A 13,991-nucleotide genomic window follows, 5' to 3' on the forward strand; every position below is an offset into this window, starting at 1 on the left:
AGAGTTGGATGCAACTAAGTACAGCACAAAGTAATGTGGCTCAAAGCAAGTCATCTGTCCTAATGAGTAATGTTTTGTAAGGCCAATTCTAATATGGAAATCAGTCATTCTTTTGCAGCTTTAAAAACAAATACCCATGTAGAGAATTGCTCTAGCTCTGTGAGTAAATTCATCCTTTTAGGCTTCCCTTATACTTGGGAAATTCGGATCCTCTGTTTCTCAGTGTTTTCTGGGACATATATTCTGACACTCATTGGAAATCTGTGCATTATTTGTGCTGTGAGGTGCGACCATCAACTGCAAACTCCAATGTACATCCTATTGGCCAATTTTTCCTTCCTGGAGATCTGGTTTATCACCTCCACTGTCCCTAATATGCTAGCCAACTTTCTTTCTGAGACCAACACCATCTCCTTCTCTGACTGCTTTCTGCAGTTCTACTTCTTCTCCATGGGTACCACGGAGACCTTCTTCTTGTCTGCTATGGCCTTTGACAGGTATCTTGCCATCTGCAGGCCCCTTCACTACCCCACTGTGATGCCAGTGCAACGCTGCATCAGAATGGGAGCCTGTTGCTGGGTATGTGGCTTCTTGTACTTCTCTTGCCTATATATCTAATCTCTCAACTCCCCTTTTGTTGTCTCAATAAAATTGATCACTTCCTATGTGACCCAGGACCCCTTATAAAGCTGTCTTGTGTGCCAGCTCCTGCCATTGAGATCATCTGTGCCATCTGCAATTCAGTCCTCATTTTCTCCACCTTACTCTTCATTACTAGTTCCTACACCCTGGTGATCAGAGCTGTGTTTAGGGTACCCTCAGCAGAAGGCCGGCATATGGCTTTCTCTACATGTGGCTCCCATCTGTCTGTAGTGTCTCTGTTCTATGGCTCTATTATGGTTGTATATGTGAGCCTAACAGCAGGCAATCCAGCCGGGATTCAGAAATATGTGACTTTGTTTTATTCTGTGCTAACTCCACTGTTCAACCCCTTGATCTATAGTCTCTGGAATAAAGAGATGAAGGAGGCTCTGAGAAAATTATTTAAGACTGTGAGATTTAGGCAGAGGCCTGGCAGAAATCTTTGAAGAACTTGTGTTTGCAACTGAAATATATGTGGAGTAAATGATTGAAAGTTTAGCATTCAATTGAATTAACCACATTAGACAAATATATTTGGGGGAGGGAGAAGAACATAGTCAAATGTAATTAAATGTTTATTAAATTAACTGTGGCCATCTGTCCATTTTTTTATGGTTTTAGAAAATTTACATTAATAGTAAAATTTTTTCATATTCAAATAAAAATAATCAAAGAAAAAATAATCAGTCATCTTCCTGGCATTTAGACTTAATACTAGCTAAAATTCTGATGTTACCATTTCAGTTATACATGTAAACACAATAATCAAATATTTATTACTAATATTTCTCAGGTAAGTCAAAAGTCATTCTAAATTTACAAAACAACATTTAAATTTTAATTTCTATGTCAATATTAAAGATGTGACAAAATTAACCTCTTTATAAAAGTTCATTTATCATAATTGTACTTCCCACTTTCTCACCAAGATTTAGTTTAAATACTCAGAATTTGGATCCAGATGGTTGCCATTATTTCTCCATTTAAAATAATTTTAAAAAATAATTAAGATCATTTAAAAATAATTATTTTTAAAATAAATTCTCTATAAAATAAACCATATACTGCCTTTTCCTGATACATCATTTGTGCATTCTACAAGCGAGAGATAACAGCCAGTGACCCTCAGGTATTGTTGTGATACAGAAATTGCTAGATTTGCTTTGTTAGCTATGTGAAGAGCAATAGTATCTCATACTGTCAGCCAGAATTTTCCTCATTTCACAAAAAGACCATGAATCCATTAGTTATTACTCCCCCATCCTTCCTCTCTCCAGTCCTTGGAAACAACTAATCTACTTTCTGTTCTATAGATTTACTTATTCTCAAAATTTCATATAAATGGAATCATACAATATGTGTGACCTTTTGTGACCAACTTCTTTCACTTAACATCACGTGTACAAGATTCATTTTTGCTGGGCATGTTTATCTGTACTTTATTCCTTTTTATAGCTGAATAGCATTTCTTAGTATGAATATACCACACTTTGTCTATTCAATAGTTGATGGACGTTTGAGTTGTTTCCATCATTGGTCTATTGTGAGTTACACAGGAACAAGTATTTGTGTGAACGTATATTGTCACTTTGGGGGGGTTTACTCCAGGGAGAGGAATTGCTGTGTCATATGTTAACTATTTAACATTTTGAGGAACTGTCAGACTATTTTCCAAAGTGACTGTGCCATCTTTACTGTCATATCAGCATAGTGTGAAATGTATGGGGTTCAGTTTCTCTGTATCCTTACCAACACTTGTTTGCTCTTTCTTTTTTTTGTCCTTTAACTATCCTTGCATATATGAAGAAGTATCTTATTATGGTGCTCACCTGCATTTCCCTAATGATAAGATTGTTGATTATCTTTCAGTGTGCTTATTGGCCACTTGCATGTCTTCACTGGGAAATATATATTCAAATCCTTGATGATTTTTAAAACATTAGCCTATTCATCTTTCTAATTCTCAACTGTAGAGGTCTTTACATATACTCTGGATATAAGTCACTTATTAGATAAATAATTTGCAAATATCTTTAATCAATCTGTGAGTTACATTTTTACTTTTATGATTGTCCTTTGAAGTTTTGAATTTTAATGAAGTCCGACTTATCTTTTTAACTTTTATCACTTGTGATGCTAGTTTCATATCTAAGAAATCTTTGCCTAATCGAAGGTCACAAAAAGTACTACTATGTTTATTTATATATTTATTTTTTGTTATAGATGATTTTTCCAACTTTATATACATTTTATATTTTAATAGGTATTTGTTTAGAGCGGAGATCAAACACAAACTCCAAATCACTACTTTAAAACAAAAGTTTCTCAAGTATTTTATGGCATATCCAAATCTGTCACAAAGTTTATGGGGCAATATGAATCACAGCATGCTTACTTATTTTTTGTTTTGCCATCTTGATATTCCTGAAAAGATTGCTTTCTATCACACATTTTCAAAAGGAATCTATTTGATTATGTCCCTGAGATCATAAAATTTTGATCTAATCATTTTAAAATAAATTATTCATATAATTTATAATTAAATAGTACCTTTCAGTGACATTTCAAGCATTATTTAGGGTAGGAAAAAAGAATGAGAAATAAATTACTTATATAAAAGAAAACAGGCAAATTGTAGAATATGGAGAATTAATGAAATGACTATAATAATTAAATAATGTGTGGTAATAAAGTTCTTTTCTTTAAATACATATAAAATATCAAATTGTATAGGAAAAAGACTTACTATGGCTAAATAGTTAAGAAGTTATAATAAGGGCAGTTTTGATGGTGACCAAATTGCAGCAAAACAGGTGCTTATTAATGCAGAATAAGAAGGAATTACAGTGACTATTCGACTATCCATTCACTCCTTTCACATGAGGAAATCCTTCGGGGTAAAAGAAGACACGGGAAACACACTAAATTCCTTAGCGACTAGACTCCAGGTAAATCCAGCAATCCAGTAAAGGTATTTTCCTGGAAAAAAAAAGACTTCATCCTTCAAATCTTCCTTCAGAATGTTGCTGGTAAAGGATTGAAAGTGAAAAAAGGTGTAGTTGCTCAGTCGTGTCCAACTCTTTGTGACCCCATGGACTCTAGCCCACCTGGCTCCTCTGTCCATGGGACTCTCCAGGCAAGAACACTGGAGTGGGTTGCCGTACCCTTCTCCAGAGAATCTTCCTGACCCAGGGATTGAACCTGGGTCTCCCGCATTGCAGGCAGATTCTTTACTATCTGAGCCACCACTCTAAAAAGAATCTAGTACTTATCTAGGAGGCATGGCTTTCTAGAAAATATCATGTAAGTTATACAGCTCTTGGGAATTTTACAATTTAAATGCTTCCAGTTGTGTAAAGAAACTTGTGAAATTCAATTAGAAATCTAAACTCTGTGGTATGCGGTATGTCCTTCTGTGTCCAATATGCTCAGTAACTTCTCTGAAACCAACACCATCTCTTTCTCTGGCTGCTTCCTGAAGTTCTACTTATTCTCCACGGGCACCACCAAGACCTTCTTGTCTGCCATGGACTTTGACAGGTCCCTTGCCATCTGCAGGCCCCTACACTACCCCACTGTCATGACGGTACGATGCTATGTCAATATGGGAGCCTGCTGCGTGTGTTGCTTCTTGTACTTCCTCTTGTCTGTTCACCTAATCTCTCTGCTCCAGTTCTGTTGTCTCAGTAAGACTGATCTCTTCCTATGTGAACCAGATCTCCTTATAAAGTTGTCCTTACGCCAGCTGCCGTCACTGAGATCATCTGTGCTACCTGTAACAGTCAACATGTTCTCCACCTTACTCTTCATTACCAGCCTATACCCTGGTGATCAGAGCTGGGTTTAGGGTCCTCTCAGAAGATCGGTGGTTTAAGGCCTTATCTACGTGTGCCTCCCATCTGACTGTGACATCCCTATTCTATTGTGATTGTGTATGAGTCCAAGAGCAGGGAATCCAAGAGACCCAGAAAAGTCTGAGTCTGTTCTGTTCCATGTTAACTCCATTACTCAACCACTTAATCTCTAGTATATCTCTGGAATAAAGAGATGAAGACAGATCTAATAAAAGTACTTAGGACTGTAAGATTTAATCAAAGGCCTAAAAGAAATCTTTGAAGAACTTGCATTGACAGCTGAAATAATATATGGAAAATAAATAATTAAAGTATTAATATTCAACTGTATTAGCCGAAGTAGAAAAATAACTTTTGGGAGGAGGAAGAACTAATTCAATGTAATAAAATGTTAATAAAGCTATGCTTATTTGTTCTTTTATTGGAGAAAAATTTGCATTAATAGTAAAATTTTTCAGGCAAAAGTAATCAGACAAATAAGCTAATAGTCAACTTGTTAGCATTCTGATTGAATGCTAGTTAATATTTTGCTACCAATATCACACACATATGCATACAATCTATCCTATACTAAAATTTATTACAAAATTTTTTCAAGAGAGTCAATAGTTATTATACATGCTAAATTTACAAAACAACACTTAAATGTTATTGTGTCTATTAAAATATGACAAGCTGTATTCACTTTCTAATGAAAATTGATTTGCTATAATTATTCCCAGTTTCTCAATGAGACGTAGTGATAATTTTCTTTAGATCTAGATGTTTGCCATTGATTTTTATCCACTACATATACACTTAATTTTAAGAATTGTTTTTGAAAGTGTTCTATTTAGGCTAAGCCATGCATTGCCTTTTTCTAACATGCCATTTTTGTCTGCTATAGGTTCAAATGAAATGGCTAGTGACTCCCAGGTACTGTGATGACAGAATGTGTTAGATTTGTTCTGTTAACTGTCCCAAGGACACTAGTGTGTCCTACTCCCAAGCAGAATATTTTCATCCCATAAAGAAACCTTCTTCCCAGTAACAGTCACTCCCCACTCTCCCTTCTCTCTAGTCCTGACATCCACTTTCCATTTCTGTGTATTTGTCTATTCTGGATACGGTATTAATGGAATCATATGATAACTTGCCTTTGGTGACTGTTTTTATTTTCCTTTATCACAATGTTTACATATGTTGTAGCATGTATCATTACTTGATTCCTTTTTATAGCTGTATAACATCCCATTGTATAGACATACCACTCTTGTTTATCCATTCAATAGTTAGTGAATATTTGAGTTGTTTCCATTTTGTGGCTATTATGAATAATGCTGTTGTGAATAGTTATTAGTAAGTTTTCATAAGAACATGTTTTCACTTCCCTAACATATATCCCTGAGAGAGGAGTTGCTGGGTTATTGGTTAGCTCTATACTTAATACTTTGAAGAATTGTCAGACTGTTTTCCCAAAAGACTGCATAGTTTTTCTATCACACCAGCAATGTATGTACTTTGGATTTCAAATCTCTGCATATCCTCACCAGCACTTGTTATTTTTTTCCTGTTTACTTTAGCCATGCTAGTAGGTATGAAGTGGTATCTTATTGTGGTTTTTATTAGCATTTTCCCTAATTGCTAATGGTGTTGATCATCTTTTCATGTGCTTATTGACCCTTTGTATATCTTGGTTGGAAAAACATATACTCAAATCCTTTGATCATTTAAAGATTATATTATTTGTCTTTTTATTGTTGTGATATAAGTTGATAATATTTTAGATATAAGACCTTTGTCATAGATATGATTTGCAAATATTTTCTTTGATCTATAAACTGTTTCATTACTTTCTTAAAATGTCCTCTGAAGTTTTAAATTTGATGAATTTCAATTTATCTACATTTTCCTTTTTCTAAATTTTTAAAAATTTGTATATGGTTTGCCTACAATATATTTGTTTCAGGAATACTCCATAGTGACTCATCATTTACATTAACCTGGGTAGTATGATCATTTTAGCAATATTAATTCTTCTGGTCCATAAGCATGATATATTTTTTCATTTGTTTTTGTATAATAGTCTTCAGTTTTTTTCATCAATGGCTTATAGTTTCCAGAATACACATTTTTTAACACATTTATTTCTATGTATCTTATTCCTTTTTGTGCAATTTTAAATAAGACTATTTTCTTAATTTCTCTTTCCAATGATATTTATTATTTTATGAAACACAATATGTTTCTATATAGTACTGTATGTCTTGAAACTTTACTGAATTTATTAGTTCCAGAGTTTTTTGGTGGAGACTTAAGGATTTTCTGTAGATAGTATTATATCATCTGGGATTTTCTGTAGATAGTATTATATCATCTGCAAACAGTGGCAGTTTTAATTCTTCCTTTCCTATTTGAATTCCTTTCATTTCTTTCCTTGTCTGATTGTTGTCATTAGGACTTCCAATACTATGCTGAATACAAGTGACAGGAGTGGCATTCTTATTTTGCTCCTGATCTTGGAGGACATGATTTCAGCTTTCCACAGTTGAATATAATGTGAGCTGTGGCCTCGACATATATGACCTTTATTATGTTAAGGTATGTTCCTCCTATATCCATTTTGCAGAGTTTTTTTCGGAAATAGATGTTAAATTTTGTCAAAAGCTTTTTCTGTGTGTATTGAGATGATCATATGGTTTATATTCTTCAGTTTACTAATGTAGTAAATCATTGATTTGTGGATAGCAAACCATCCTTGTGTCTCTGGGGAAAATCTCACTTCATCATCATGTATGATGCTTTCAATGTGTTCTTGAATTCAGTTTGCTAATATTTGTTGAGAAATTTTGCATTTGTGTGCATTAGTGATATTGGTTATAATTTTTTGTAGTGTTTGTCTTTTTTTGGTGTCTGAGGTTGATGCTAGCCTTCTATAAGGGGTTAAGAAGTGTTTCTTTCTCTTCAATTTTTGAAATATTGTGAGAATTATAGGTGCTAACTCTTCTTTAAACTTTGGATAGAATTCACCTGTGAAGCCCTCCAGCCCTAAAATTTGCTGAGATATTTTTAATAACTGATTCAGTTCTAGTTCTATTATGGGTAATCAATTTGTTCATAGTCTGTATTTATTCCTGATTTAGTCTTGGGAGATTATGCATTTATAGGCATTTATCCATTTCTTCTAGGTTGTCCAATTTATTAACATATAATCATTCATAATACTCTCGTATGATTCTTTGTATTTTTAATGGTATTGGTTAGCTTCCATTTATGATTTTATTTATTTATGACTGCTCTTTGTTCCTTGAAGAGTCTGGCTAATTTTTTATCAATTTTTGTTTTTCTTTTCAAACAACCAGATTTTACCTTTATTGATCTATTTTTTTTTCAGTAGTTATTTCACTTTTTCCCCCATTCTGGCATTTATTATCTTCTTCCTTCAACTAACTTTGCATTTTGTTTGTTCTTGTTTTTCAGTTACTTTACTTGTAAGGATTGATTGAGATTTTTCTTGTTTTCTTAGGTATTCTTATACCACTGTAAACATTTCTCTTTAGAATCATTCATCCTACATCCTATAAATGTTTTTTTAACTTTGTATCTAACTTATTTACTTCTTTTATTATTGATGTATAATTGCTTTACAATGTTGTATTACTTTCTGCAGTACAAAAAAGTGAATCAGCAATAAGTATACATAAATCCTCTCTCTCTTGAATCTCCCTCCCACCCCTCTACGTCATCACAGGTTCCATAGATTTTGATTGCTATGTTTTCATTTTCATTTTCCTCCAAGTTTTTTTAGTGTACTCTTCTATTTCTTCAATGACCCCCTTGAAAATTCCATGTGTGTGGTTTTTGAAGCTTTTTTTTTTTCGTTGTAATCTCATGGGTCATGGTCAGAAAACCTAGTTGATATGAATTCAATATTCTTGAATTTGTAGAGACTTGTTTTGTGGCCCAAAAAGGTGATCTATCCTAGAGACTATTCCAAGTGCACTTGAAAGGAATGTATGTTCTGTTGCTTTTGGATGGACTTTTCTATGTATATCTATTAAATCTAATTGTCTAATATGTCATTTAAAACAACATTTCCCTATTAGTTTTCTGTCAGGATGATCTCTTCATTGATAAAACTGTGGTGTTACGCTCCCCTACTATTACTGAGGATTTTTTTTTTCTTTCTTTTTGTTTGTTTATATTTGCTCTATGTACTTGCATGTGGGCATGCCAAGTCCCTCCAGTCATGCCCAACTCTTTGTAACCCTATGAACTATAGCCCACAAGTCTTCTCTGTCCATGGAATTCTCCAGGCAAGAAAAAAGGAGTGGGTTGCCATGCCCTCCTCCAGGGGAATCTTCCTGACCCAGGGATCAAACGCACTGGCAGGCAGGTTCAGTTCACTTCAGTTCAGTTCAGTCGCTCAGTTGTGTCCGACTCTTTGCGACCCCATGAATCACAGCACACCAGGCCTCCCTGTCCATCACCAACTCCCGGAGTTCACTCAAACTCATGTCCATCGAGTCGGTGATGCGAGATGCCTATATTTACAATTGTTAAATCTTCTTGGATTTTTCCCTTTGTCATTATGCAATGTCCTTTTTCTGTCTCTTGTTATAGCCTTTGTTTTAAGGTCTAATTTTGTCTGATATAACTTTTGCTATTCCAGTTTTTGTTTTGTTTCCATTTGCATGGAATACTTTTTTTAACCCCTTACTTTGTGTGTGTGTGTGTAGATCTGAACTGTGTTTTCTTAGGCAGCATATAGATGAGTCTTATTTTTCTTTATCCATTTAGCCGCTCTGTGTCTTTTAATTGAAGCATTTAGTCCATTTACATTTAAAGTAACTATTAATAGGTATGTATTTATTGTCATTTGTTAATTGTTTGGGGATTGTTTTTCTAGTGGCTTTTGGTTCCTTTCTTCTTCTACTCTTTTGTGATAGGATGATGGTCTTCATGTTTTGTTTGAATTCCTTTTCCTTTTTTTGTGTATGTATCTATTATTTATTTTGGTTTGTGATTACCATGAGGTTCATATATAACTATTTTCTATACAGGTATATTTTGAGTTGATGATTTCTTAAGTTTGAATGCATTCTAAGCACCTTGCTTTTTACTCCCTCACATTTATGTTTTGTTTTTGACATCATATTTTTCATCTTTTTGTATTATGTATGAATCCCTTAATTACTTATTATGATTACAGATACTTTTACTACTTTTGTCTTTTAACCTTCCTATTAGCTTTAAAAGTGATTGATCTACTTCCTTAACTATATTTTTGTTATTATCAATGAGAGTTTTCCTTTCATAATATTCTTATGTCTATTCCTGGATATTTATTTTTTTGCTTTGTTACTGTTCAGTTGCTATGTCATGTCCAACTTTTTGTGACCCCATGAATGGCCGCATGCCAGGCTTCCCTGTCCTTCACTATTTCCCTGAGTTTGCTCAAACTCATGTCCATTGAGTCAGTGATGCCATCCAACCATCTCATCCTCTGTCACCCGCTTCTCCTCTTGCCCTAAATCTTTCCCAGCATCAAGATCTTTTCCAATGAGTCAGCAAGGTTAGTGTTATGAACTCTTAGCTTTTGCTTATTGGTACACCTCTTTATCTCTTTTTCAAATCTAAATGATAATCTTGTGGGATAAAGTATTCTTGATTTTAAGCTATTTTATTCTATCTTTAAGAATATCTTATAGAGGTATTTTAAAGCTTAAAAGACATAAAATTCTTACCACGTTTCTGGTTATACAGTGTAAGTTCAGTTGAAATTAGTACTGTTTTGGAATGATATGTCACTTGTTTTTTACATAAAAGTACAATACAAGAGAAAAAAACCCAAAATAGCATATAGTAGGAAATCCTAAAAAAATATTGATTTTGTAAGTAATTGGGGAGGGATAAATTCATGACTATTCCTAAGGCCTTAAAATAGGATTCTGTCATTTTCTGGACATACATTAGGCAATATAAAAGTAAGATGTTAACTGAAGAAAATGTCCACATAGAAATATGATAGTTTCTACCAAGTATCTATTTGAAAACTACCCTACCTATCTGAAGGGCTTCCCTGATAGCTCAGTTGGTAAAGAATCCACCTGCCATGCAGGACACCCTGGTTCGATTCCTGGGTCAGGAAGATCCACTGGAGAGGGAAAGGCTACCCATTCCAGTATTCTTGGGCTTCCATTGTGGCTCAGCTGATAAAGAATCTGTCCGTAATGTGGGAAACCTGGGTTTGATCCCTGGTTGGAAAGATTCCCTGTGCAACGGAAAGGCTACCCACTCCAGTGTTCTGGCCTAGAGAATTCCATGGACTGCATAGTCCATGCAGTTGCAAAGAGTTGGACACGACTGAGTGGCTTTAACTCCTATCTGAAAATACAGGAATCGTGAAGACCTGGGGGAGAGAGTGCGTTTTATCTTAGAGTCAGTCTCTCATCATTGTGAAGACAAGAGGTAGAGAACCGTAATTCATCTCTGAAATTCTCCAGATTATTTTATCAGTATTAAGCAGAAATTAAGATAACCAAACACAGAACACACTGGCACATTTATCCTCTGAATTGTTTTCCATAAATAGTGCATATTAAGCTACAACATTGAACAAGGATTTGTGAAAGTGTTAAATATAAATGCTTTCTGTTGTACAACCAGGCCACTTTACACCTTACTAGACAATAAGAATTGTCTTCAAGCTGTCAGTTACATAGTACAGTGAGAAATGCATTATTACTTAGGTATCAGTTCAGTTCAGTTCAGTCGCTCAGTCGTGTCCGACTCTCCGCGACCCCATGAATCACAGCACGCCAGGCCTCCCTGTCCATCACCAACTCCCGGAGTACACTCAAACTCATGTCCACAGAGTCGGTGATGCCATCCAGCCATCTCATTCTCCGTCGTCCCCTTCTCCTCCCGCCCCCAACCTTTCCCAGCATCAGAGTCTTTTCCAGTGAGTCAACTCGTCTCATGAGGTGGCCAAAGTATTGGAGTTTCAGCTTTAGCATCAGTCCCTCCAATGAACATCCAGGATTGATCTCCTTTAGAATGGACTGGTTGGATCTCCTTGCAGTATAAGGGATTCTCAAGAGTCTTCTCCAACACCACAGTTCAAAAGCATCGATTCTTCGGCGATCAGCTTTCTTCACAGTCCAACTCTCACATCCATACATGACCACGGGAAAAACCATTGCCTTGACTAGACGGACCTTGGTCGGCAAAGTAATGTCTCTGCTTTTTAATATACTATCAAGGTTGGTCATAACTTTCCTTCCAAGGAGCAAGCGTCTTTTAATTTCATGGCTGCAATCAGCATCTGCAGTGATTTTGGAGCCCAAAAAAACAAAGTCTGACACTGTTTCCACTGTTTTTCCATCTATTTCCCATGAAGTGATGGGACCAGATGCCATGATCTTTGTTTTCTGAATGTTGAGCTTCAAGCCAACCTTTTCACTCTCCTCTTTCACTTTCATCAAGAGGCTTTTGAGTTCCTCTTCACTTTCTGCCATAAGGGTGGTGTCATCTGCATATCTGAGGAAGAAGCACAAGCTGGAATCAAGATTACTTAGGTATATCATACATTATATATGCAAATAGATTTATTATCTCTATGATAAAGTGTTATGTACCTATTATTACTCCAAAACTGGCATCTGAGCAGTACTATTTTGAGAGGGAAATATACAGTTTAATTACCACTCAAATATAAATTCCATTCTTAATGTTTTCAAAAGCTGTATCTTTTTTTAAAAATTTTTATTTAATAAATGGTACAAAGCACAATGCCATAAACATTAACAGTTAAAATTTCACCAAATGAAAGAAATACTATAGAATACACATTGCAAAAAGCTACATTAAATTATTTTACAACTGACTCAAGCTGCAAAAAGAAAAAAAACCCAATGCCATACCTAAGTTATCCCTCTCTCAAAATAATGCCAAAATAAGGCTGTATTTTAAAGAAGTTAAATAGAAAGTAGGAAATAGAAAAAAAGGAATAAAAGCACAAATTTGGAGGAAGAAAGTATAAAAATAAGTAAAATTCATTCAATGTCTTTTGAATCATTATTACTCTTTAATTCAAGTTAATCAGTCCTCCTCATTGGTCAAAATGATTTGTTTTGATATCACAGATACTCAATTTGTAAATGTCTAGCCACAGGCTACAGTGGTCATAACAGTTCTATAAATTTACTTTGTTTCTAGGAAAAGAACATTTCTTATGACTGCAGAAACCTGGCCAGACTTCAGATAGCGACTCCTCAGTTTTGACATAGCTGCCTTCATTTCTTTATTGCTTAGAGTATAGATAACAGGGTTTAAAATGGGAGTAAAGATGGTGTAGAACACTGCAAGGACTTTGTCAACTGAATAACTGCTGAAGGGCCACACATAGATGAAGATGCATGGTCCAAAGAAGAGTGTGACCGCAGTGATATGAGCAGTCAGTGTGGAGCGGGCCTTGGCCGTGCGAGCAGAGGAGTGGCTCCTAATTGGGATGAGTATCACAGTGTAAGAAAGAACCAACAGGAGGAAGGAACTCAAAGAAAGAAGGCCACTGTCTGCAACTATTAGTAAACTGATAACATAAGTGTCTGTGCAGGCCAGTTTGGTCACTAAAGGGAAGTCACAGAAAAAGCTATCTACTTGATTAGGCCCACAAAAAGGCAAGTTAACAGTAAATGCCAGCTGGCTAGTAGTATGGATGAAACCCACACACCATGGAATGAGGACCAGAGTAATACACACATGCCAGCTCATGATTGTCGTGTAGTGGAGAGGTTTGCATATGGCAACGTAACGGTCATAAGCCATGGACACAAGGAGCACCATTTCACCACCAGCAAATAGATGAACAAAGAAAATCTGGGCCAGGCAGGCTTCGAAAGAAATAGTCTTGTGCTCAACCAGAAAGTCTGCAATCATTTTGGGGGTAGCAAAGGAGGCAACACATATATCTATAAAAGAGAGGTTTGCAAGCAGAAAGTACATGGGGGTATGAAGGCGGGAATCTGAGGTCACAGTGAGGATGATGAGAAAGTTTCCCAGTAATATTGCTAGGTAGAGCAGTGAAAATATTAGAAACAAGAAAGGCTGGAGCTCCTGGGAACTAGATAAACCCAGCAACACAAACTCAGTCACCCGAGAATGATTTGTCTCATTCATTGACTTTGCAAAGGACTTCTCTTTAGTCACTTGAATAGGAAAGAAATAGAAATCAGTGAATGAACTAACTATGATTTAATTTTCCAGTTCCGTTAGAGAGACTAGTTTCTAATCAAATGTACTTGTTAGACCTCAGTTCAGTTCAGTTCAGTTCAGTTGCTCAGTCGTGTCCGACTCTCTGCAACCCCATGAATCACAGCACGCCAGGCCTCCCTGTCCATCACCAACTCCCAGAGTTCACCCAAACTCATGTCCATAGACCTCACACATGTCTAAATAGAGACAGTGATCTAGTAATCAAAAGGAGAACAGAGTCAAGATGGGATACTGAACCAA

At 35.6% G+C, this 13,991-nt stretch overlaps 1 protein-coding gene and 1 pseudogene across 1 annotated transcript; one reads left to right on the forward strand and one right to left on the reverse strand.

Moving 5' to 3' along the window:
* Nucleotides 1-309: 309 nt before the first annotated feature.
* On the forward strand, nt 310-954 carry LOC148776880 (olfactory receptor 11H6-like; annotated as a pseudogene).
* Nucleotides 955-12,680: 11,726 nt separating this feature from the next.
* LOC148776881 (olfactory receptor 4K15-like) lies at nt 12,681-13,747 on the reverse strand. The gene has a single exon (XM_088840107.1). It carries the CDS (start codon nt 13,653-13,655, stop codon nt 12,681-12,683), a length of 975 nt encoding a protein of 324 aa, XP_088696233.1. The 5' UTR covers nt 13,656-13,747.
* Nucleotides 13,748-13,991: the final 244 nt, after the last annotated feature.

This window comes from Moschus berezovskii, chromosome 9 (assembly GCF_049115385.1).
Source record: "Moschus berezovskii isolate FMDL1 chromosome 9, NW_MosBer_1.0, whole genome shotgun sequence".
NCBI lineage: Eukaryota > Metazoa > Chordata > Mammalia > Artiodactyla > Moschidae > Moschus > Moschus berezovskii.